This window comes from Notolabrus celidotus, chromosome 22, assembly GCF_009762535.1.
Source record: "Notolabrus celidotus isolate fNotCel1 chromosome 22, fNotCel1.pri, whole genome shotgun sequence".
NCBI lineage: Eukaryota > Metazoa > Chordata > Actinopteri > Labriformes > Labridae > Notolabrus > Notolabrus celidotus.
Genome location: NC_048293.1, coordinates 5,455,913 through 5,482,020, shown reverse-complemented (window position 1 = coordinate 5,482,020; position 26,108 = coordinate 5,455,913). Strand labels below are relative to the sequence as shown.

Sequence of the window (26,108 nt, the reverse complement as noted above, 5' to 3'; positions counted from 1 at the left end):
GGCCTTGAGGGTATTGAAGCCATGTACTGTAATGTCTTACTCATGCATGTAAGGCCACAACCACATCAGCCCAGTCATGCTCAAACACACTGCACTGTTCCCCCTCCTCTGATTTAACATGTAGACAAATAGCACGAGGGCAAAAGGAGGCGAGGGTGTATTTGTGCATTTGAATGTCATTGTGTCTGAGGACATTTGTCTGCAACAATACATCAGTGAATCTAGGTTTTAGCCTACATTTTTCCATTTTAAATTTTCATGAGTGTGTTTGGGGGTACAGGGCTCCAGGAGTGTGTTGTTTCCATCCCCCTATCTTTATAGTCTTAACCCTCAGAGGAAAGCACGAGGAGACAGCAGGGCAGACATATCAAGTATAATTGGAGAAGCAGAGAGAAGGGGGGCTGAGAGACTCTCAAACTTTCCCTGCTCTGTAGCGTGTATCTTTAAGCTGTCACATGAAAGCCCTGCATCGATGGAAAGTCGACTTTTGAGGAATTTTTAGAAGCAATCGTATTTACAGTGTGTCAGACATGTATTAAATCTACTCGGCATGGAGGGTTTTCATGGATTTCTAGCATCTAGCAACTCAAGTAATGGCTATAGTGGTCTACTGGTCAGCCTACCATGATGACTAACTATGTCATAAATGCTATGGATTGACATTGAAATCATTCATGGTCTTCAAAGGTAAAATCCGTCTGAGACTGAATATTCTTGACTTTTCTCAAGTGCCTCCAGCAGGTTAGCATTTGTAGCTTCCGGTGAAATATTTGACTCATTATTTGAAAGACTGCCATAATATATAGCCCATGAATTAATATCAGGGTGAAATAAAACACTCTTGGGTCCTTGAACTTTTTATTTCGTATCATCAGGTCAATTCTTCAAACTAACCAACACTTTTATCATTGACTCAATATCCGTAAAACTAGTGACATTAGCATAAATGTTAAAGAGAAAATGTTAGCATATTAATACACAGAGACACTACAGTAACCATGGTACAAGCTAGTCCTACTTAATATTAGCTTAGTAGTATTTCATAGTAATCATATTGCTAATTATAGCAATTAGCAGAGAGCTACTAGAATGGTGGTAAACAAAGGCTCCAGGAGCTAAGTGTCGATGTGTACCAGATGGTGCAGATGTTAAGCCCAGGGTTGATGGCTAACGTGAACAGTTTACTGATCTAGCCTTACAGACAGCTCACAAACTCATTGGGCCTTCCAACTGATACCAAATTTATTTGATATCAAAGACTTAAATCTAGGTGATAACACCAGAACTTACCAAGCAGGACCACGAAAACCAATGAGACAGTGAAGTCTGTAGACAGAAAAAAAACAGGTAAAAACCATGCTGCAAAATATAAAGTCCATGCGGAAGTGTTATAAACTGCAATTCATCGAGAATCCGCTTGAGGCTGGCTGCAGAAACACCGGAAACCACATAGACACCAATTAAAAAGACGATCTTTGCAGCATTAATAAACATGTTTACAGCCTGGTTCAAAAAACGGCTTGGCTCTACGTAGGTAATCTCTCTATCAGCTCACACTGTACAGGGGTGAATTTATTTCTAACACGACGGTTCAGAAGATATTAAGATTACGAGTTTTTGCCCAAATAAGGACATGACTGACTTGACTCAAAGACGGGAACATATAGCTGTTGCCTAGGAGGCTCAAACTCCGCCTCTTTACGTCACACTCTGCCTGATTGAGTTCTGCATTTCCAATATGGCTGCCGCCGCTGATTGGCTTCAAAACAGCGCCCAGGAACAGATGGGTGACGTTACGGATACTACGTCCATTATTTATACAGTCTATGGTATGTACGTACTTCCTATTCTTATGTTGATGGTTTTTCCTTGCCAAAATTATGCATAGTGTGTTTGGATTTTTTCTAACACGAAGATGAGATAACACTGGATTATCTTGGGTGTTACGATGCTCACTTGTGCAAACACAGTAATCTCAGTTGTTTTTAAAGCTTTTAGTGTTGGCGTGTGCCACAACATAATAAATAGAACAACATGAAATGAAACTCATTTAGTCTTACTTTGAAATACTTGCCGTATTGCTACAAAGGGTTTGATTACCAACCAAATTGTTGTGAAGTAGAAGTGGACTTGCAAGGTGGGTTGACCCTATCAAAGTCTCATAAACCCAGTTAGGTCAAAACAGTGTATCGATGACAACACTCTAAAGCCTGGAGGTAAAGAGAGCTAGCGTATATCCTGAGCTTTACTGCAGTTTCCATGGCAGGAAATCATTCTCCTCAGTAGAAAAATGTGTCCAAATGATATGTTGTTTGTGGATGCTGTGAAATTGCCAGCTTCTCTGGCAGGTTGTCAGTCTGTATTTTAGCTTTTACTTTTGTTTGGTCACATAAAAAAAGAAGAGAAAGAAAAAAAAGGAATGTTGATTTTTTCTGAAAGGTACTGTGTCTTGGACCCCTAGGTAGAGACAAACCTTAGAAATCCAGGGAGTGACTCAGAGAAGCAGCCTAGTAGAAATGTCAGCGTTAGCCCCCAGCTGTGGAGGGAGATGTCTGACTGGCACATTTAGGCTGGTTATCTCTTTGGGATCCAGAGGAGCTCGCTACAAGGTCTGTGTCTGGTGGCTCGACAAATGACAGGATTTTGAACATGGTGTAATAAGCCCATCTGAGACTAAATGTAATCTCCTGTGAGGGTATGGCTGTAGATTTTAACAACCATGACACCACGGGAATATTAACCAACACTTGGGTTTCCTTTTTATAACTGGTCCAGCCCCTTAAAGAGGACTCCTCTTCCATTTCAACAATGAAACCTGATAAAAAATAACTTTAAAGGATCGGACTGCAGTAGAGCTTGATTATCATGAATCAAAGACTGTTTTATTGAAAACACAGATCATTGTTTGACTTTCTTTAAATAAAAGTGACCCTCTTTATTGATCCATCTGATAGTAAAATGATCCCAGTGACCCTTTAACATCCTAATCCTTCATTCAAGAAACTGAGAGATAGTGGAAAATCAGGATATGAGCTCCAAATCTCCAAATCCTCTTCCTCCTTGTGTAAAGGTTTCGCTGTGAGTCGACAGTGAGATGGAAGGAGGAGAATGATAGTGACAAAGTGAGTGAGATAAAAGAACTGCGGACAAAAGGCTTTTTGTGCCGTTCTACGGTGGTAAATCAGTCCCGAAGAGAATGTCAGCAGCTTCCTCTGGTCAGTACGGACACACACACACACACACACACACACACACACACACACACGGATATCGGCACACACACAGGCACACAGTCACCAAAATAGACACATGCACAAAGACAGCTCAGTCTGCATTTTCTGCTGCCTCCCATGGTCACAGAGACACACACACACACACACACAAATACACACACTTGTTGTTATGCTTTCTGGGCCACCAAGGGGAGAGGAGAGTAAGAAACAGAGAGAGAGACAGATCGAGAGAGATGCTGGCTTGCCGAGTGTGTGAGTCATGGACAGGCTGACTATCCTCAGGCCTCAGTACACCATCTGCACCCCCACCGCCTGCACGGCCTCATCACACAGCTCAATGCTCCAATGCACCGGACACACACACTCCTACACACACATATGCATACATGCTGAAACAAACACTCCAACATGCATGCAGATAGAAAAGTGCACAAATGTGAGTGATATTGAAGTGGACACATAACCTGGACCACGCAATTCTTTGATACACAAACGCACACACACGCATGCAAGCTGCAGAATCATCCACGTTAATGCAGGTGAATCATGTTTTAATCTAGATCAGAATGAACAAAGAGGGATGGGTTTGGTTACCAGGAAATGTGTTGTTTTGCATTTTGGGGATTAAATTGAAATGTCAAAAAAAGGGAACATGTTAAAAAAAATCTTCCTCATCTGAGTTGTTCTTGAATCTTATACTGAAACAGAAAGTGTGACGTTATTTACAACATTTTATCTTATTCAAAAAGGTCATGGTAGTTTGGAAATGCCAAGAATTTCCCCAAGATTTCAACTTTAGTTTAAATTCTTGCAAAATGCTAAATAGTTATCCTCCTCAAAATGAAAAAGAAAAGCTTACAGAAAACACATTCCATCACATAAAATCAAATTCAATTTATCTCTCTCACACACACACACACACACACACACACACACACACACACACACACACACAGACACAGACACACATGCACACGTGCACACACACTCTTCCTGCAGGTCATCTGGGACTGACCAACATTTTCGCAGAATTCATTACAGAAACCTGACACTAGCCCCCAGGAAAAGAGCAAATGTTGCATTGCAAATGTGCGTGCGCTGAATCCGTCTGGCTGCGTGTGCGTCTGTGTGTGAGTGTACAGTATGAATGAGCATGAAAGCCCTCATAACCCAAGAATCAATGGCGAGGATCCTTTTCATTAGAGTGGCTGTGAAAGCTGCCACGACATTGACCCTGTCTCTATTTTAAGAGGCATTACCACACACACCTGCCACCAAACACAGGAAAAAGACTCCCTTAAGAAGTTTTCGTTTTTTATTCAATCATGTTATTAATGTTACACATCAACACAGATAAAAAACAGTAGCCCATAAAAAAGGACTGCGGAGTAATAAGAGTATTAATAATATTAGGGAATATCAAGTAAATGTACAGTCAAAAAATGTGAGAAAGTAGGACGGTAATCACCAGCACTGAAAAATGCAGCATGTATTTCAGTCAAAAAACTTGAAGCACAGAAGTTTAAAAAAAAAACACGCTCGTACACACACATGCAGCACAAACCAACGAGCAACATTATCTACCAGCTCCACTACAAAACACAACTTGTTCCATTTAACTCGCCCCCCTTCCTTGCACAACTACAGAATCACTTCATGTTCCCTTCAGATGTTTCATGGGTGAAAAACAACTTTTTTTGAATCGCTGTGTAGGTAGGTCTGTAGCTTTCATGAAAAAATGATCAAAGTAAAATTAAAAAAAAGCACTTGTCATTGGACGGAATATCTTCTGATAAAAAACCTTAGCTGTATGAAATGACAGAAACCGGCTAACAACTTTATACAACATAGCTTAAATACACAAGAGGCAGGAGTGTTGAGGAAAACACGCCGTTCCTCTGGAGTTGTAAACGTCCATTCAAAGCTTATTTCATAGGGCTGCAATTATCCATTATTATTGTCATTAATTACCATTACATATTTCAAAGATTAATTGACCATAGACTGTGTAAAAAGATGGATGACGTGACAGCTTTCCTAAAGTAAAGCCAAAACATCCATAACCATAAAGCCCGCCTCCTCCATGTCAACAGATGGAACTTTAAAACCAAAATACAGGCCGAATACATTTTTCTCAAACATTGTTTCTGTCATTATATTAAATTCTTATCATGCTGATTTACATTCAAGTGCTTGTTCTTCTGGGAACTTTAGTTTTAAATAGTTAATTGAAGCCATAACAGTGATTATAACGCCATGATTGACAGTTCTGTTAATGAATGCTGCTCCATCAGTGCTTTCTGCACCTGATTAACAAGGTAGAGTGTAGCGTAACAGAAGCCATGTGGGTATAATGTCATTTCTAATGACAAAAACGACATGACAAAAAGTAGCACAAGCGTCATTAAACTTTCAATAACCGCTAGTGTCTGTTGTGCTAAAGAACTGGCCGACCTTTGAGGTTTTATTGGTAATGCTAATGTCAGTTTTTGTAAGCAAAGAGGGGCAGGGAATGTCACTACCGCGGCTCCTCCAGCTAACACGGGACTTCCACCAGATCCGCTGCGTCCAGCTACGTGCTCTCTCGTCCATCAACACCCACCGGTTGTGTTTTCGGAACGCAGCACGGAGCAGGACCGTGAGACAGCTGGAGTCATGTGACCAAGGTTTTCCCGCGGCAATCACTGAATCAAGGATTCTCCTCCTCCTCCCCCCATCTGAAAACCTCTGACCTGTTGACTCAAGGCCTGGCCCCGCTCAAAAAGACAGAGAAAGAAAGTTTTATTCTGAAAATGAACCAGGTTTTTAGTTTGTTTTGGTGCCTGACTTCCTGTCCCTCTCTATTTGCTCTGTGGTTATTGATGCGTCTTGCTCCGGCATCTGGCAAAAATAGAAGTTTTGCGTATCTGATCAGTTGCGTTCTGACCTGCCGGATCAGAGAAGCAGCCGGAACGCAACGGATTGGATCCAGTGAGGGTTAACAGATTGACTAGAATAGAAACCTATCAGATCCTGTGCCATGATGGATCGGAGACGGACCGGACACGGATCTGGTGGAATTTGGCCGGAATCCTGCGCAGACTCTACTCCAAATTGTGGGAGGTATTTTGGCTTCACTTTTGCACAATGGGAGAAGATGGAGACATGCTGTTCATCTTTTATACGGTCATTGATAATGTTTTTTTTTTTAATTAAGGTGGACAACTCTTCTTTGAATTGGAACTTACAATCTCAACTGGACATGAACCTATTTGCTTGTTCTTGGCTGTATGAATGAATTAACTGTTCCTCATCAGCAGGCTAATTTGCCCAATACCTGTTGATGAGGAATCTGTATTCCCTTGAGTTGTTTTGTTGACTCTTCTGAACATTTTGCTGGTATGTCATGGTGCTGGTTTTGCCATTTACAGTTCACTTTTGTCCCACGAATAGGTAATTCATTTCATGAAGAAACAGCACCAACCTTGGTATCACTTTCTAATAAAGCATACTCAAATAAAGACAGCCTTTTGACGGACTGACTCTATCTTGTGAAGCTGCAAAAGAATTAATTTGTGTTGGAATAAATGAACAGATGGATGAATAAATGATAGTAAATATTGAGTTGGAAATATTATTTAGTTTCCCTGCAGTGCTTTGTATGCAAAACAGCTGAAACAATTCAAACGTGTCCCTGAAGAACATCTGATTACTGATCTATAAATCAAACATGAAAGATCATAAATAAAGCAAGAGTTCATATACCCCTTATAAAGTATGCATGATTAGAAAGTGGTACCAAGACTCTGAAATGCTAACAGGTCTAAAACAGACATGCTAGTTAGCTGCATTGAAGATGGAAGGTAGGTGTGTCTGTTCTGTGTGCATGTTGGTGGCACTTCTGGCTGGGCAGCTTCCCCATTAACATTCCAGTCACAATTCGGATTTGCCAGAGGGCCAAAAGTGAAGAAGCAACTGAGGGAAGAGTGTGCTCGCATGGTTTGATAAACAAACGTTAATCTCCTTAGAGCCACTTCAGGCTCTGCGGCAGGTTTTGCACACAGCAAAGACAGACTGGCTGCCTGGCTCGCTGTGCTGTGCTATGCTGTGCTGTGCGACCAAATCACCCCTCTTCACTTCAGGAGCAATTTTCTCTTTCCATTCCACCGCCTCTCATGTTCACAACAGTAATCCAGTGACGTCTGCATAGGGTCGCCCAACTGTTAGTGATCCTCCTTATGCACACCCCTCCTCCTTGCTTCTCGCACCCCGTCCAGAAGCAACACTTCCTAAGCCGTCTCTCTCTGGTGCATTTCTCACAGATTCGCTCGGCATCAAACACAAAATTCCCCATTTGGTGTGTTTATTCAGAGGAGTCAAAACACTCTAATGCTTTTGTGGGCTGCAGCTAATACTCTTGAACCTGCTTTTGAACTCAACATCACCGCATTCTTCTCTTTATTCGTAGCTTTTTGGATGCTTTGAAGGATGAGTTCTTCAGCTGGTTGCAACAGCGAATTCTCTGTGCGTAATGTTTGGATCTCAAACAGCTGAGTTTGAGGAGAGCTAGTTTTGCCTGTAGTTGTTTTGTTTTCTCAGTCTTATCCCGCCTCTCAGGGGGAGCCTGATTTAGCAAATCCCAGACCGCTCATTGTGATATCTCTCTTTCAGCTGCAGCAGCTTTCATTCAGTCTTTGAATGAAGGAGCACAGAGGATGTGTGAGCTCAAATGTTAGGTAAGTAAGATTTTTTTTCTTAACTCTGCACTGTTTGACTCAACTTTCTTTCTCTTGTCTGATCTTTTCTCAGTCCAGTCCGTGGAGCTGGCGCTGTGGGCAGTGTGTGTGAGCCGATCCCCTGCTGAGTGTGTGTGTGAGCTGCCAGACCTCAACATGGTACGCCACCTCTGCTGCCTCCTTCATTCCGGCTTTTAAACTGAAGCTGCTGCTCTGGATTTAGTCTTTAAACCTTTTTTTGTCTCTTTTTTTTAAAAGTCATATCTGCATTCACCTGCTGAAACTTCCCTTGTTCAAATCCTCTCTCAGTTGTGTCTCCTTTAGAACAATCACATATGTGACAATGATGTCTGTTGTCTTTCCCCGTCACTATAACATCCGCTCATTCTGCATGGCCTTGTAGTAGTGCTCCTGCTCGGCATGGCTGCGGGCGGAGACGGAAGGCCGGCGAGGCAGCGTGGAGCTGCGGGACAGTGCCTGGCTGTGGGCTTCCATCAGTAAGTCCGGGTGGGGAGGAGGGGGGAGCATGCTGGAGCAGGAAGGGTGAGGAAGTGGCTGCATGGAGGATGAGTGGTGAGGTGGAGGTGGTAAAGGGGAAGAAGATGGCTGTGGGAGTGGAGGTGGGGGCATTTGGGAGAGGGAGAGGTGAGCAGGGTGATGCATATGGGAGGAAGATGGGTGAGGAGGTGGGGGCATGTGGGAGGAAGATGGGTGAGGAGGTGGGGGCATGTGGGAGGAAGATGGGTGAGGAGGTGGGGGCATGTGGGAGGAAGATGGGTGAGGAGGTGGGGGCATTTGGGAAGAGGATGGGTGAGGAGGTGGGAGGGGTGGAGGGGACATCTGGGAGGACAAGTGAAGAGGTGGATGCATGTGAGAGGAGGTTGGATGAGGGAGAGGAGGAGGAATTGGAGTGGAGTGTGGTGGGGGAGGCAGGGGAGGAGAAGATGAGTGGGGAGGAGGTGGAGGTAGAGGGGATGAGGACAGCTGAGGAGGGAGAGGCAGAGGGGAGGAGGATGGAGGGAGAGGAGGGGGAGGCGGCTCTGCACCTCCTTCGTTGCTCCCGCTGGCAGAGGAGGAGCACATGGAGTCTGTTTTCATTGGAAGCGTCCTGTAGTCGCGATAGTGACTCGTGTTCTCCTGCCGCTGCAGCGCCGCACGGTGTTTGTCCCCCGCTGTGTCTGCAGTCAGCATGTTTCCACTGATGGTGTTCCTCCACTCCCACGGCTTGCCGTTATTGGCAGACACGCGCACCACCGGGTGGTGAGGTGCGTGAGCGTCGATGGTGACGATGCTCCCACTTCCAGCGATGCTTCCCGGATTGCTCCCGGTGCAGCTGTCTCGATCTGATGGGATCCTGTAGTAGGGTGACTCGGAGCAGTTTGACCCACCACCGGATGAGGAGCCGCCTTCTGAGGTCTTTGTTGATGGAGCGAGGGGTCCATGACTCTGCTGCTTGGACATGGCTATCACCTGGAGGATAGAAGAAAATCTCATCAGCATGTGCAAAGATGCTCTGATAGCTGCTCTAGTTCAGCTAACTCCAGCAAGGTCCATTTTGGTCTTCTGGAAACTTAAGGGCCTGTGTCCACTGACAGTATTTTTTACATTGGCAGCGCCCACAACCTCAATTTCAGAGAACTTCCCACTGCACTTACAGTTGCTTAATTACAAAACTTGTCCCCTTGCACTTCAGCTTCCCTTAATAGTGACTCTTAAGTATGTTTTAAAATGCTCCGTGGGGCGCTGGTGGCCTAGCGGTCTAAGCGCCCCACGTTTAGAGGCTACAGTCCTCGTTGCAGAGGTTGCCAGTTTGACTCCCGGCCGGTCGACCATTTGCTGCATGTCTTCCCCTCCTCTCTACTCCCCACATTTCTTCTCTCTCTTCAGCTGTCCTGTCATTAAAGGCAAAAGTGCCCAAAAACATAGTTAAAAAATAAATAATAATAATGATCTGTGTGCTTTAAATGTATTTTAAGTCAATTAACTTTTACAAAGAAAACTTAAAACTGATGAATATCATGTTGTAGCATTAGCAGCAGTTCTAGGCATGGAAATACACTCTCGGAAACGTGTGGTTAGTCTCACTTCCCTCCGCCATTGTTGTTGACAGAGTTAAATCAGGAGTACTGCCCCTTCTTGATTTTGATTGTCAGTGATAGACAGCAAGTGTTTGTGTGTGTGTGTGTGTGTGTGTGTGTGTGTGTGTGTGTGTGTGTGTGTGTGTGTGTGTTGGGGGGGGGGGGGCAGGACTGAAAGCATTTTTGCACTTAGGATGTCAAGCACTGGAAGTGCAGAACTGCATTGGTATTGCATAGAAAATATGTGCAGCCACTGCAAAAAACACTGTTAATGGACACAGGCCCTAAGCATGGTTACATTGAAAACATTCTGGTCTGACGAAAACCTCCATAACAGCTACTGATTGGACCTTGTACTGAGATTGTTTTGCATACTGCAATGTCAAGAAAAGAAGCTAGCACATAAATCATTAGCAAAAGTTGCTTACTACTGCATTAAACCCCAGAATAAACAGACATGTATTGAAATAGACCTTGTATAGTGGACTCGTAACAAATTCAGTTTCTATAAAAAACATTACACAAGATTTATCTCCAATGATAATCACAGTTTGAACCCTTGTAGGAGTATTTTAAAATCTGGAACTAGTGATTGAATTGCCTCCACTCATGTTGTTCTGCTTTGATTATACCAGCAGAATAAATCACAAGTGTGTGTAGCACACAGCATTTGGCAGCTGTTAAATCTCTTCTCCTGTCTAAACTGTATTTTTCAAATCTGGCTGCAGGCCACTCGAAATTAAAAACTGAGAAATTGCTTCTCAAATTATTGTAGTTATTATGATTTGTAATCTTTTATTTAGTAATCTCCTCACCTGTGTGACTCTCTGCTGGCTGGGTGGCTGGTTGGGCTGCGTGTTCGGCACTCTGGGAGTAGACACAGCGATGGGCCCTTGTCCTGGCTCTTTCACCCTTCCTTCTTCTGTGAGTGACAGCCACTTGGCACGTGTCTTGGCACTCTTAGGGGAAACAGGCGGCGGCCGAGTGGCCTCCTCCGGGATGTGAACAAGCGGGGGTGCTACCACCATCCTGGCTGCAGTTGGCGTTGCCATGCCCTTGTTGGCTTGCACTGTGGGATACAGAGAGGAAGGCATCTCCTGCTCTCCTCCTTCTCCTCCTGCTGCTGCTCCTCCTTCATCTCCCTCGTCATCCTCATCCTCGTCTCGTGAGCTCTGGCTGCGGAGCTCGAGCGAACGCTGCTTCCACTCGGTCACCAGCTGCCGAGACCTCTGGGGGTCATAGGGCACGTGGAAGGTCATGTGACGCTGCGTGGTGGCAGGCTCGTCTGAGGGGGAGATGGGGCTGTTCCCGTTCGCAACTCTGGGTAAAGTGTTGCTGAAGGTTACCATGGTTTCCTTCCCCATGGGACCGCGAGTAGCAAGGAGCTCCACATCGGCACTCGCTCGTTTGAGGGAGGCCAGGGACGCCTTCTCCCTCCTCACCTTACTGCGAGCTCCAGAGCCAAGCCCCGCCCCCAGCTCCTCCCTGCTCTCAGACACCCTGGGAGTCTTCCTGTAGAGGGAGTCATGACCGCGCTGACTCAGCACCCTCAGGCTGTCCTTCTGCTGAGCTGGTGTCAGTCTTTGTAAAGAATGAGCATCTTCCTCTGATGCTTTGAAGTTTCCCACAGCAAACACAGCCTGACAGAGGACAAGAGGAGACGCGGGAGAAAAAAGTGAGGAGAAGTATCCTGCATGCTAAATGAAGACGGAAGCGGCAAAATCTATTTTCTTTAATCTCTTTTCTTTTATGGAATAAATGCATGAATAGGCATCTTTCCTTCCCCCTCCTGTTTAATGTGGGGTCAGCATGAATCCCTCTTTACCCCTTTCTTAGAATTCCTCCTTTAATGAGAGGAGGACGTGCTCCCCCTCTTAAAAAAAACTGAAAGACGAGTTAAAGGGAGACTAAAAGGATGGGGGGAGGCGTAGAAAATTGCAATGACAAGTTTTCTTAAAATGAAGTGTGAAATTGTTCCAGAGAATTCTTATCGGATTATTCATTCTCTCTCCTTTCCCTCCGTAATAGAAACTGTCTATATATAGAGCTGACCAAAAAAAACACACTGCTGGGAGAGCAAATTATGGAAGCCACACGTAGTGGGGGGGGGCGATGAAAATAAAAAGGAGGATTTGTTAGCACATGCTGTGAAATGTTGAGAACACAATGAGACAATCCAGCCCCAGCAACAACTAAATACTTTAAAATAAACCTATTCATGTGTATTTTCATATTCCCATTACGCTGCAAGCTGACTGTTTTATTTTCCCCTTAGACAAAACAAATGTCTTAACACAATTTCTGGTACTGGCACTCATTTCAGAAAATAACTGCCTGAAACAGGAAGTCAATTTCAAGACAATTTAGTAGTTTAAATCTTTTCCAGCGACTTATTTGGTCATAAAAGGAGTAATTATACCAAAATTAGCTAAACAAAATAAGTTCCTTCATTGATGATTTGCGAATGGAGCTTTAAAAGTCTGATTACACTGCTTGTCATATACTCTCCTGCACACTTTAACTTACCAGGTAGACTCCAATGCCCGCTCCTATAAGGTACCCCACGTAGACATCTATTGGGTGACTGCGGTGCTGAGTGATCTGTGTCAGCCCGGCCAGGCCTGCCGCCATGCAGAACGCAAACACCAGCAGTGGCTTCAGGAGTTTGGTCGTGCTGCTGATGCTGGCGTTGAAATACATCTGCAGAGAGAGGGGCGACAGGTGAGCTAAAGACGCACAGCAAGGCACAGAAAGACACAGTGACACACATTACACAGTTTTATCCTAACAGGGGAAGATTTAAAAGTTTTGTGGTAAAGAAATGTTAAATTGACCTTCTGGGAACTATGTAGGGAGTTAAAGGGGAAGATTGAGACCACTCTAGCATCTGTCCATTTAATATGACCAACCTGTAGCTGGTTTGCTTTGCTTAGTTAAGACCATAGACTGTATAAAATACGGACGTAGGATCCGTGACGTCACCCACGTGTTTCTGAAGCGCTGTTTTGAGGCCCATCGGCGGTGGCAGCCATATTGCTGCTGTCGAGCGATTGTGACGTAAAGAGGCGGGCTTTGAACCTCCTAGCCAACAGCTACAGTGTTCCCGCCTGTCAATCAAGTCAGCTGTGCCTCTAAATATCTTTGTAATTGCCATGTTAGAAAAAAATTCACCCCCTGTACAGTGTTTGCTGAAAAAGAAATGGGCTATCCAGACTACACTCGTCTTTTGTACCAGGCTGTAAACATGTTTATTTCTGCTGTAAAGATCGGCTTTTTTGAATTGGTGTGTATGTGGTTTCTGTTACTTCCGGAGCCAGCCTCAATCGGATCCTCAATGAACTGCATTTTTTGGCACTTCTGCATTGGACTCATATTTTTAGACCGGAAGTTGCTGCTTGGTTAAGACTTGAAACAGGGAAACAGCTAGCAAGTCATCAAGCTAGTTAGCTAGCGAGCGACTTGCATCACAAATTGATGCATTATATCTAAATGGTAACAAAACACGTTAATGACTATTGAAAATGAAGGAACAGCCTGCAGCTTGTTAGCTTAGCTTAGACTGGAATCAGAGAGAAAGAGCTAGCAAGATTGCTGCTAAAATCTCTAAAAATCACTAATTAATGCAATATAACTCATTATCTTATCCGTTAAAAAGGGCAATAAAAAGTTAAACATGATATTTTGCAGTAGTTAATGGTTGTTACAGATTATTTTTGAGCTTAGAGCAGTGAATTCCAGTAAAACCTCACATTGCATTAACACACTTGTTAAATTTCTGTGTGAAGTAAACCAAAAGGACATAGTAATAATAATAATAATAATAATAATAATAATAATAATAATAATAATAATAATAATAATACATTTTATTTATAAAAGTGCTTTTTAAAATTCTCTAAGACACTTTACAAAAAAATAATTATACAATAGATAAGCAAAGGAAAGCAAAGCAAAAAAAAACAAACAAACAAAAAAATCAATCAATTATAGTTTAAAAGCCTTTGTAAATAGGTGGGTTTTGAGCCCGGATTTGAATTTGGTGAGTGAGTAAGAGAGTCTGAGGTGTTGGGGGAGAGAGTTCCAGAGGGTGGGGGTAGTGACAGAGAAGGCCTTGTCCCCCTAGGTTCGGTCCTTGGGTTTAATGAGACAGGTGAGGAGGTTGGCATTGGTGGAGCGGAGGTTGCAGGAGGGATTATATGGCTGCAGAAGGTCAGTGAGGTAGGAGGGAGCTAGGTTATGGAGGGCTTTGTAGGTGATGAGGAGGATCTTGTACTGTATTCTGGAGGTGATGGGAAGCCAATGGAGGTTCTGGAGGACTGGGCTGATGTGGTCTCTGGAGTTGGTGTGAGTGAGGAGGCGTGCAGCTGAGTTTTGAATGTATTGTAATTTGTTGAGGAGGGTGTTGGGTGAACCGTAGAGGATGCTTTTGCAATAGTCAGTTTTTGAAATATTGTTGATGTGACGTTGAAAGTTGAGGGACTGATCGAAAATGATGCCAAGGTTATGGATATGGGTGGATGTTGAAACAGTGAATTTATCAATAGTGAGTGAGAAGTCCTGGCAGGTGGAAGTGATGGATTTTGGGCCTATGATGAGAATTTCTGATTTATTGCAATTAAGTGTCTATACTGGTTTGGCAGTCATGAGTGGCAAATAGATATATGAGCCAAAACTTAAAGCAAAAATATTGCCCATGCTTCCTCTCTTCATGCTAGGTTAAGCTGCACTAAGCTAGCCATAATCTTGCATCCCTAGCTAAAAAAAAGAAACATAATGTCTCTCCAGATGTTAATGTATTCTTCGATAGACATCTCTACTTTCTCCGACTGAGATTATAATAAAAGTAACATGAGGTGTCACATTGTTTGTGCTCCATGAGACTTCTGTGAACAAATCTGTCTTTCCTGATTGATGTTAGTGCTGCTTTTGCACGCTGCGTACGAGGTTAACTAGGCCATTAAAATGAAGATTCTTTGACAGCAAACTGAGAGGGAGGGGAGCGGGAGGGTCACAGGAAGGCAGAGTGAATATATTACAAGTACATTTAAATTCCCTGCATGCAGACTATATTTGGTTTACATAAAATGTATGGCAGCTGAGTGACAGAAAAGCAGGCTTTGCAAAAATATCCATTTTAACAAGCCCGTCCATCTCGCACTGAGCATGAAAAAGCTCTACTTTCTTAAAGCAAGAGAGTTGTGGTGGATCTGTCAGCAGGGTGACATTTTATATATTTTCATTGCATTTCAAATGTTTGTCTGTCTTGAGAAGTGATATGCGAGTTTCTTTGAGTTTGCAATAAGATAAAATATGTAAGAGTGAGAAAGAGTGAAAGTGCTTCACATCATTGTAATTTTCCACACAGACTGGCTTCAAGACAAACATGACCTAACGTGGAGGTCATCAAAGAGCAAAACTGTGGAAAAATGATCTGACTGAAATGTTTTTGATCTGCTGGTTCACTTCGCAGAGATCAGACAACATGTTGTATCTCAAGCTGCCAAAGCAGTTGCTCTCCTCCTCCTCTCTTGCATTTTCACTCTCATCAGAAATCTGTCTGTTGAGCTTTAATGAGCATTACTCTGGGCTCAGTGAGGCAGCAGTGATGCAGCCAGTAGCTCACAATAGCCATTGGGGGAAGAGAGCATGTGTGTGTGTGTGTGTGTGTGTGTGTGTGTGTGTGTGTGTGTGTGTGTGTGTGTGTGTGTGTGTGTGTGTGTGTGTGTGTGTGTGTGTGTGTGTGTGTGTGTGTCTTTGCTGGTGTGTGTTCGAGGTTGTTACCTCTAGGAAAAGTGACAGTGCTACTTTGCCAAACAGTTCACAAACTGCTGCAGTCAGCACTGGACAGCAGAATGGGAAAAAGCTCGACAATATGCTCTAGGATATAAATACAAGCTTCACAATCTGATGTGACAGAGAGTTCCTGGTATTTACTGATTGTGAGATTTGGCAATGCAAGACATATTCAGAAACTAGCATTCATATGAAACTGCACTGCACATTCTTTTTATATTATTAGTGTATTATCAATAAAAACAACACACTATGACACATCTGTTAGCAGCTAAGTAAGGTAGCATTTTAGAACATTAACATTCATTTCATACAGCTTTAGTTATATATATCACACTGATATTTGCAGTGATTTCGTCACCATCAGTAGCCACTTGTATATTACATGAACAACTGTCAAGTTCTGTAATGCAAGAACTAGACAAACAGCTGTGATTGACCTGACCTGAATTAGGTCGCATCTCTCTTAAAGAGAGGGCGACCAGACTCTTCTGTCAGAGCAAATAATACACAAGTTTGCAGATTCATCTGTGGCGCCTGAGGGAGAGAAGTCTAGAATCCGGACATCTCTCAGTGAGTAAACACTGTAATGCAATCATGACTATTGTATAAACCAACAGTGATTTAATTCCAGCTCAAATTTCTCTGATATGCAGGAAACAATTTAATGTTGCCAGCAGCAACATTTGTTATGTATAAAAATAGAAGCATACGGATGGTTATCATGAACGCTAGCAATTGAACAGATAACTTTTTGTCAACTCATGTAAGTTTATAAAAGATCACATCATTTAAGGATAAAGAAAGATAATTCAAGAGATAAGTCTCACTTACATTCACAGACACATGCAAGCATACAGAATATGCTAGAAACACTAAGGTACACAAACACAGAAGTGCTTACTGAGATATAGACAGCAGCGAAGCCAGAGAGTGTTGCATGCTGGGATGGAAATGTTTTCCTGAGGGGAGAAAGGGAAAGAGTTAGGTGTCAAGGAGAGAAAGCAGAGAGAGAAAGATAAATGTTTTCACAGAAAAGGTTGTGCCGAGTCTGTGTTTACTGCCCTCCTGAATAAACCTGAATGTGTTTGTCACGGTGGCTCGTGTTATTTTTCATCTCTTGACTTTATTTGACGTTAAACCTGAGCGCCTGCCCGGCTGTGTTTGTCAAACTGTGTGTGTATCACTGGATGTGAGCATTATTAAACACAAACAGAATACTGTGGGCCGTTAGTTGAAACATAAGTGGAGTGCAAATGAGTTTTTGTCAAAGTCATTAATTTAGAGGAGATAAAAGGGAATCCCAAATCTTATTCAATTTGCTCTTCTTGTTTAACTATGTTAATTGTTGTAAAGTGTTTACCCTCTTTTTCAAAGGATGTGTGTTTTTATCTGATGTCAATAAGACCTGTTTAGATTTAGACCTTATTGGTGAAAAAACATTAACAAGCTAGTACATCTCAGCCATTTCCATTTAGACTGACTCAGGCTTCAAACTAGAATGACATTTAAATCAGTAAACATGGGGCTACTAAGTTTGTATTATCGTTTGGAACTATGAGGAAAAAATAATGACTTAAATGTCTGCCTGAAACAACTCAGTTATCCTCAAGCTAGCAGTCCGTCAATGGCGTAGTGACTGTGGAGCTTCATTACTGTGCTGTTACAGACTTGCAGTATAAAAACAGCTAAAGATATAGCTAACCAGGCCTTGTCCACTAGTATGTTGCTGACACTTTTATGGAGATTTAATTGCTGAGTCAGCTAAACTATTAAATGTTGCCTCCCTCGCTAGTCTGCAACGTAAAACAAATTATTAATATTATATTATATCGAATATGTTGTACTTTCCTTCCTTAAGGTTAGGCTTAGTTCTCTTAAGTCTAGAAGTAGAAACATTTTTACAATTTTATTTCTTGGTTCAAGTTAATGCTACGTGTTTTAGCTAGGAATCAAGTTTTGACTGTTACTGTAAGGCATTATGGTACAAAATAATGGTTATTTCTCACAGAGAGTAAGTGAAGAGGACTGATAGAAATGTCATAACTGTCTATTCAATATAGCTCCTTAGCTAGCAGTTAGCTAGCAGAGCTCAGAAAGACAACAGCTCACCAGACTTTTGTCAGCAGTGGTTCAGAAAAAGGTTTAAACATGTGGTTTTACAGAGAGTGTTAGACCTGAGTTACAAGCAAAGATAACCCTTTCTTATCATTCTGATTTTTGTACATTAAAGCTGCTGTTGGTAGTCCTGGAATAAACATGAGCTCAGGGAGGGATTTCAAATGTCAACACTAACCCTCCACACCAGATTTCCCTCTAACTACACCCCTACCCCCTCTCTCTGCTCCTGTAAGCCCTGCCCACAAACAGATCCTAGTGCACGCTCAATCAGGACAATGTAGGAGGACCAATCAGGAGAGTCGCTCTGATTGGTCAGAGCTAATTGGAATTTTAGATTGCTGGATACAGAGGCATAGGAAAATACAGAGATCTTGCCATAATCTCAAAATACCTAATTTATTGATGGCTGTTGATGATTGTTATGACCTTTTTGCCAAACACTGCACAAAAAAGGTACAGTTTTTTTACCCCAATCCTACCAACTGCAGCTTTAGGTTAACCGACTGCTGATTTTATTCTTATATTTCTAGTCAAACTACATCTTAAGGGTTGGGTGTAGATTTAAGTAAAGCTCTTTTTGAAACATTTGTGCATTTGTTCCTCTAGGATTATCCCCATATCATCTTTATCTAGCTGTAATCTTTTGTCTCTGCATGTGCTTATAATACCAGTCTAATACCCATATGCTGTAGCTTGACCTATGATTGTCACACACTGCACTGCTAAAGGGTACATTTGAAAGCTAAACTGAGCCACAGCTCCTGCATGTGTCGGTAACAGCTGGGCACAATGATAATTTGTTATGACATTCCAAATCTTTTCTCGTATAAGTTATCTTGACAAGCAGATATTGCATGATTAAAAATAATCAACTGTAACAAAAATGTTCCTCTTTAGCCACTTTAATCTCCTTTAATCCAGTTCAGATGCTAATGAGTTTGGTGACTCCTGCTATGTAGTTTATTCTGTAAGAATGTGCAACTGCTGAAAGTGATTTTATCAGTAGAGCTTAATGAGGTCTGTAGCATTTTATGACAAAGCCTTTGTATGACCCGCAAAAAATATGCAATATGCTCTGTTTGCTAATGATTCTGTGCATTCAGTGGCAAGCAAAAGTATAAGACATTGCTGCATTATTCTTTCATGTGAATACAGCAGTAGAGCTAGAGAGCTAAAGCACATAAGAACAACATTAATTTTATATGAAGTCATACTTCATGTTGTTATCTGCTTTTATAGGCTGTCTATTTTGGAGATGAAGCTCCAGGATTCAAACAGATGGAGATTTTTCAGTTTCTCTCATGGGTCCTGTTTAAATGTTCTTCCTGTATGAGCGCCCTACCTCGCTGACATGATGGCATATTGGTCCTTCCCCATACAGATGTCCCGTGTGATGTAGGCATTGTTGTCACATGACACCCCCGGTGCTGTGTAATTGGGCTGGCAGACGGTGAGGAAGAAAGGGGCGTGGTAACCGGTCGCTAACTGGATGACATCTGTCACCAAGGCTGTTGCCAGGAGACCGAACACATGAACACCTTGAGGGACAGAGAGAGAGAGAGAGAGAGAGAGGGGAGGCGAGGTATGAGACAGATTTAGAGGCAGCCTCAGTAAATGAACTAAAAGCCCCTGGAGGGTTCCCTCACATTGAGCTGTTCATTTGTGAACACCTGCAGTGGCAAAAACAACGCAGATTTCCCACCCCCAACATCCTGAAGTGACACCAGCAGCCTTCAGTCTGTTAGGTTATGACGCTTTTTTCTGCAGACAGTTAAATTTGGCAAGGTGCTTTACTCTTTTCACTTCAAAGCTCAATGTCAGCCTCCAGATATTTCCCGTGGAGCATTATATCAAGTCTGTTTCATTTTAAGTCACCCTTCATTTAAAGCATGTAATTAGCTTATTTCCACACTCTGAAATGGAATCATGTTAGGGGGGCTCAGCCGGTGAGTGGAATTACTCTTAGCCAAAACTGATTTCCATCTTTAAAAACAACAGAAATTGGTGACCAACTCCTGACAGCCGACATTTCTCCACAATGGTAGAGCTCTTTGTAAACAAAATCTCTTATAAAACCAGGGCTTGTTTAACTTTACTACACTTCATCTCAAAGGATAAGTCATCTGTCTCATATATGATAACATGCATGGTCAATTTCAGATATTTACACAATAATAAACATGAAGGTGTGCAGATATGAAACACATTTCATATCTCAACTATCTCAAAAAAATAGCTCATGTGTGATTACAGTGAAACATGCGTGTGAAGAAAATAACAGACTCCAAGGTAAACACTGCTTCTGAAACGCTTTCACACTTGTGCCGTTGAGGATTTATTTCAATACACTGCAGCATTTATCTCTTCACTGAGGTGTTTGTTTAGGATTCTGTGATGAATATTCTTTTTATAGGCCTCTTCATTAGCAACAGAGTGAGCATATATGGGAAAATGATACTTAATGAGACCTTCTAAAAAAGCCCTCGTGAGAATACTGCTACTGTTTGTATGTCCATGGCAACGTTTTAATATAGAACCTTTCATAGGGCTTCAGATAAGCAATATTAAAGAACGCAGGCAGTGATGAAGACAAAAAAGATAACAGATAAAACTTTTCAAGACTCAACAACTTTGACAAAAAGAGCATTAGTTTTTGTTTTATCAGTGTATACTAATCTGTAACAATTAAGATTAGAGAAAAAAATATATCATAACATGACTACAAACAAAAAGGCAGATCAGAAAAATAGTCTATCATATCCTTTCCAAAATACTGAGTTGGCCACACTTCTATCAAGAATCTTACTGCATAGGAATAACAAAATAGAGGGCTTTTTCATCCCTACTTTCATTAGACACATAAGGAACATCCAAAAGAAAGAGGTAGAGGAGCTTAGTGTTCCACTACAAACAAGACATTGTCTTGAATGTAACATTTCCTCATGACTCCGTCTAACCCCTCCCCTCCTCCCACAGAGCTCCTCCAAAAGTACCCCCCCCTGCTCACATGCACGAGCGCCGCTGACAGGGTGCAATGTACACGCAGGAGGCGGGCAGAACGTCAGGACGGGATTTGAATGGTTTAAAAATTTGGCACCCAAAAAAGGCTGATTGGTTGGTGTTTTCCCAGGTTTACTCCGGCTGTAGATAGCAGCTTTTCTTCCTTCTTTTTTAAGAACACATTGGGCCTGATCTACTAAAATCCCAAATAACGAGCGCTAATTTGCGTGTGCAAATAATAATTTTGCACGTGCTATTTCTGGGCGTGTTGCGGGTGATCTACTAAGACTGCGTGCGCAAATAGAGTGCAAAAGTGATGTGGACCGCCCTATTTTACGAGGATTTTGCGTGTGCTATCGGCTGTCACCATGGAGAGTTTGAGAGAGCAGAGTGGCCTTAAGCGATAAATGAAGTTTGAAGCCATGGAGTTGGAGGTCTTTGTGGAGGAGGGAAATAAACACATCCGTGAACTCCAGCAGAGACATCTCGGTGTTAGAAACGCGATTTGGGAGGCCATCTGTGAAAAGGTGAATGAAGTGAGAAAAAAACAGAAGATCTGCCGATGAAATAAACGTATCTACTCTACTCCAAAACGCAATCAGTGTTTTGATGGAGTTTAGAGAGTGATTTGATGAGGCTTAGTCTGCCAGTCTTGCTCTAGAAAAGTTAGGCGTCACTTGGATGAAGATAGTCGCCTCACTGTCCCAGAGAGCAACTTTCGGGTGAACGTTTTTAATGCCTGATATCATCATCCAGCAGCTGTTCCAAAGATTCACCAGCTTAAATGGAACTGTGAACATATTTCAGTCAATTCACCCCAACACACTGCTGCAAGCACGAGATGAGGAGTTACGCAGAGCTGCCTGGCGCAGCTCAGTGAGCGCTCATTCTCCAAGTTAAAACTAACTAAACTGAGACTGACTAAGACTAAGACTGAGTGGACATGTCATGTTATCTTTTGAGAATGACAGATCAAAGAAAATGGACATATAGTGCATCGTGGACAAGTCCGTGGAGCTTAAGGCTCGTCCAAACTGGTGAGTAGGCCTAGTTCATATTGTTTTTTGTTTGTATGTGCAGATGTGGGCAGCTGTGCCAATTTTACTAAACTTTATATCTGAATACAGTGACCTACTGTGCTCTCATTATATGAAAAAGTGAAAGTGGGTGTCAGAATGATGCGGTCGCTATCCGTGGTGCTGAACTGCTTTGAATTTGTGTTGTTTTATTATTATTATTTTGTTCTCTTGGTTTGATTGACTAAAACATGTAGTAATGCTTGTAAGCCCAGCTTTTGCGGGCATGTTGTAAAGCGATGTTATGATGAGCTTTACAGTGACCGCAGCCATGTGTGCGTAACGCTGTGCCAGTTTGCACCTGCCTTTCAAACGTGCTAAATATAGACGCAAATACAGCGCGTGCTATCTGCTTCAGGTTTGATAGATCACATTGCGTGTGCTAAATGATTACATTTGCATCTCCTCCTCCCAGTATTTTGCGCGTTCTGATGATCTACATGTATTCTGCATATTCATGAAGGCAAACACGCTAAATGATTTGCGAGTGCTATTTTGCCCATTTGACAGACGCAATCCTATTTGCTCCCGGTCAGTACGTCAGCTTTGCGCGCACTATCAAGTTTGCACGTGTTTTTATACACGCAAACCTTTAGTAGATCGGGCCCATTATGTATTGATTGCCATCAGGGCATAAAGATCATTTTAACCAGTATAACAAAAAGTGTATCTAAATCTGATTACCAACCCCAGCTTTAAAAGTAAATGTATGATTTATGGCGGTGCAAGGTTAATCAACACTTTCTAAGTAATTATACCAACTTAAAGGAGTAACATTATGCTGATCCATATTTTAATATTTGTTGTTACAATGTTGGATGTCCACACTAAACCTTGGCGCAGTTTCATCACAACATACATGGAAGTTGGCGCTATCCCCTTCTCTGATTGTTTCCAGAACTTTGCAAAGTCTCGTCTAGGACCTGACATCAGGCTCTACCGTCCTATTAGAATAATGTTAAAGGACACGCCCACCTGGAAGCTGGAAAGTCCACTTTAACTCTGCTTTTTCCTCCACTCTACACTTTGTTGGTTCAGTATGACTCAGAAACTCCTCAGTGTTCTTTTGATTGTGAATGAAAGTCACAGCAATATTCTCTTCCCAAAGACGAAGGCAACAGAAAACAGTGGGAAGCTTTAATGTTTTTGGGACAACAACAGCAACACTGTAGCTGTTTGTGCTCGCGGCTTCGCTGATGACTCGTTTGTAAACAAAGGCCAGAGCTAGCTGGATTTGCATCTCAACTGTTACTCCAATCTGAGACTGTTGCATCTATAAAGACCTTCTGTAAAGGCTCTGAACCACAAGCTGTATGTAACATTACATAACAGCAGTTAATCTAACACCTAACTGGTTATAATGGGAAGCCAACGGTTAGCCTCACACATTTTCCATAACGGCATATTTTTTGGGTTGGGTTGTTTCATGACTACAAAGCTGTGTGAAAAGTGACACCCACAAGCTGCGTCTGACTTCATATCTCTGGAAGATCAGCCAAAAAGCAGCGTTCCAGGCAGAGGCTGAACAGTGCTGAAATGAGAGTTTTTATAGACGCCAGATTAAGATAAATAAGGACTCTTTTTGAGCTGCAAATCATGCAAATCTAATCTACAGGTGTCCCAAACTGACATGATGAAAGGTGGGAGTAAGTATAATAGTTCTTCTTTAAAAACATCACTTCAGAAAGATATTAACAGTTATGAATCCTTAGAAAGCTTCTAGAACAAACCCTAAACCTTGTTCACAAACCTAGTGGTTCCCAAAATTTTCAACACACAATCCGACACATCCTTTGCTCCCAAATTCCTGCATCTTCAGAATTTATTTGAAACACTGGCATCTAAAATAAAAACTGCGACCTTAAAATGACTTAAACTAAAAAGAAACAACCAGCCACGTTTACAAAGGAAGACATTTATAGATATTCTGCAACATGCAATTCCAAATTTGTTAATGTGTGGGCAGCCCACCGCTGATAGAGATCAAGCTTAGGACAAGATATGACTCGTTATAATTTCTTTCACAAAACTGGCCATGCTTTGCTAGCAGTGCAAACTGTGTATAAGGTTTTCATTGGGCCCCCCAGTTTGGCCATCACTGAACTAACCTCTGAAATGTTGTGGATCATACTACTTAAACCCCACCTAGAAAGAAAACCTCTAAAGGACCAGTGGTTTGACGTACCGACAAAGCGCACGGTTCTGCGGAGGAAGGAGTTGAAGCTGCAGCCTCCAGCGTTGATGCTGCTCTCCGACTTTGGACAAGACTTCAGTTTGGATTGCATACAGTACATCAGGCCCTCCCCCATCATAATCTGTGAAGAGAAAAGTAGGTGAAAGGTAAGACAGGAGCAGTATTTTTTGATATTGTACACATTGAAAATCCGTCAAAGAACGGATACACAGAAAGAAACAAAGAGACGCAGAGAGGAGAAAGTGCTGTAATGTCAAATATCCATTCCTGTGATCTACAGTGAGCGAGAGCTACGCAGAGAGAATGGAAGCAAGGTGCTATTGAATAGTGATCACTTCCAATCAGAGTGATAGATGAGTGCTGGAGAGGTCTGCTCGTTTCCATGCTGCTGATGGATTAGCACTGTGTGTGAGAGTGTGTGTATTGATTGGGAGGCCTATTGCATGTCTGATGGTGTGTATTGGAATGTCAGGTGTGTATTTATAAATGTTTCCATTGATTCTGCATTTCTGAAGAGAGATTGAATTTGCTTTGTGAGCATTTGAGAAGCTGTGCGTGTGTGTACTTGTGTGATCTATGTATTTGTCTACTTCTGTGGGATTTGTGACAAACTTCCAAATCACAAAACACTCATGAGATCACTGATCCACTGTGACTAAGATCTTATGCTGGTGACTCCAGTACGGGGATAAAGCATCATTAGTCAACATTTTTTCATGAGTCATGGGTCAAATGTTGCTCAGTGACAAACCCAACAGGAAATATACGCTACCAGCTTTGTTTAAGATTACGGTTTTCTGTTGTGATGAAAATTGTACTTTTACCAATTTAAAAGGTGTGAAGCAAGTGTATCATTCCTATCTAGCATCAAATAGTGAATGGTAACTGAATTGTGCAAAAAAACCTAGCAAGATAAAGTTCAAAATATTTGTCTAAGTAGTTGGTGCAGACCAAAGCAGAGCAAAAAGGTGAGTTATACTGAACTAACATGCATCAGGCCAGAGCAATCTAACCATTGTTGTTAAACGTTAAACTACATTGATACATTAATTTAGCCAAGTAAAAAACTTGAGTGGTATTATTACCCCACTTGTTAAGTACTGAATTCTGATTGGACCAAAGCCCATAACAGCTGTGAGTTATTCTTAACAATGGGAAAGGTGACCTTATCACACAGTATACCAAATCAATTCATGAAAACATTTCAATCCAACACATTTCATCTCTGCCTGTTGACACTGTGGCAAAACTGTTAGTTTTCCATTAGCATTCAGAACGTTAGCTTCTGTCACAGGCTGGTCTTCAGAGTCAGGAAGTTATGACGGTTACCCGAACACAGATGTGAGAGCAGCCTGAGGCGCTACTGGGCCCCTACTATCTCTGATAGGAAAAAGTGGAGCAACATCCTGTCCTGCAATCCAGGTAATGGCAGCAGAGCTGGTGAGTGCATAAAATTACTCATTGATTTCAGTCAGTGCTGCTAAGACTATAGAATAGGCACTGATACTTTTAACCCTCCTGTTATGTTGCGGGTTAAATTGACCCTTTTTAAAATTCAAAAATCCCCCAAAAATTGTTAAAAATATTTTTTTGGTATGAAACTTATTCTGCTTGGCTTAATATGTGAAACCAACATATAGGCAAGGCAAGGCAAGGCAAGGCAAGGCAAGTGTATTTATAAAGCACTATTCATACATAGAGCAATTCAAAGTGCTTTACGGAGTTAAAAACAAAAACCAGAAAACGAACAATCAACAAAAACATACAGCAACACTTCAAACATCAAAATTTTATATACAATGGTTGATTTCACATATTTGTAACCCCCTCTGCATGTTTATAGATTTTTCCTTTTTGTGGGTCAATTTGAGCCAGCAGTCAAAGTGGAGGCTAAAAGG

At 42.1% G+C, this 26,108-nt stretch overlaps 1 protein-coding gene and 1 long non-coding RNA gene across 3 annotated transcripts in view; one reads left to right on the top strand and one right to left on the bottom strand.

Moving 5' to 3' along the window:
• The window catches only part of LOC117806432, a 57,267-nt gene extending 48,804 nt beyond the window's left edge, over positions 1-8,463 (top strand). For both annotated transcript variants that reach the window (XR_004629668.1, XR_004629669.1), the window contains exon 5: positions 8,022-8,463. This is a non-coding gene — a long non-coding RNA (uncharacterized LOC117806432). The remainder of the gene's footprint in view (positions 1-8,021) is intronic.
• Positions 7,559-26,108, bottom strand: part of LOC117806426 (phospholipid phosphatase-related protein type 3-like) — a 28,247-nt gene continuing 9,697 nt past the window's right edge. Inside the window, exons 4-9 of the mRNA XM_034675366.1 lie at positions 24,202-24,331; positions 19,283-19,478; positions 16,724-16,781; positions 12,553-12,726; positions 10,842-11,666; positions 7,559-9,418 (exon numbers count right to left, since the gene is read on the bottom strand). Coding sequence (XP_034531257.1) covers positions 8,318-9,418; positions 10,842-11,666; positions 12,553-12,726; positions 16,724-16,781; positions 19,283-19,478; positions 24,202-24,331 — 2,484 coding nt within the window. The 3' untranslated portion in view covers positions 7,559-8,317. The remainder of the gene's footprint in view (positions 9,419-10,841; positions 11,667-12,552; positions 12,727-16,723; positions 16,782-19,282; positions 19,479-24,201; positions 24,332-26,108) is intronic.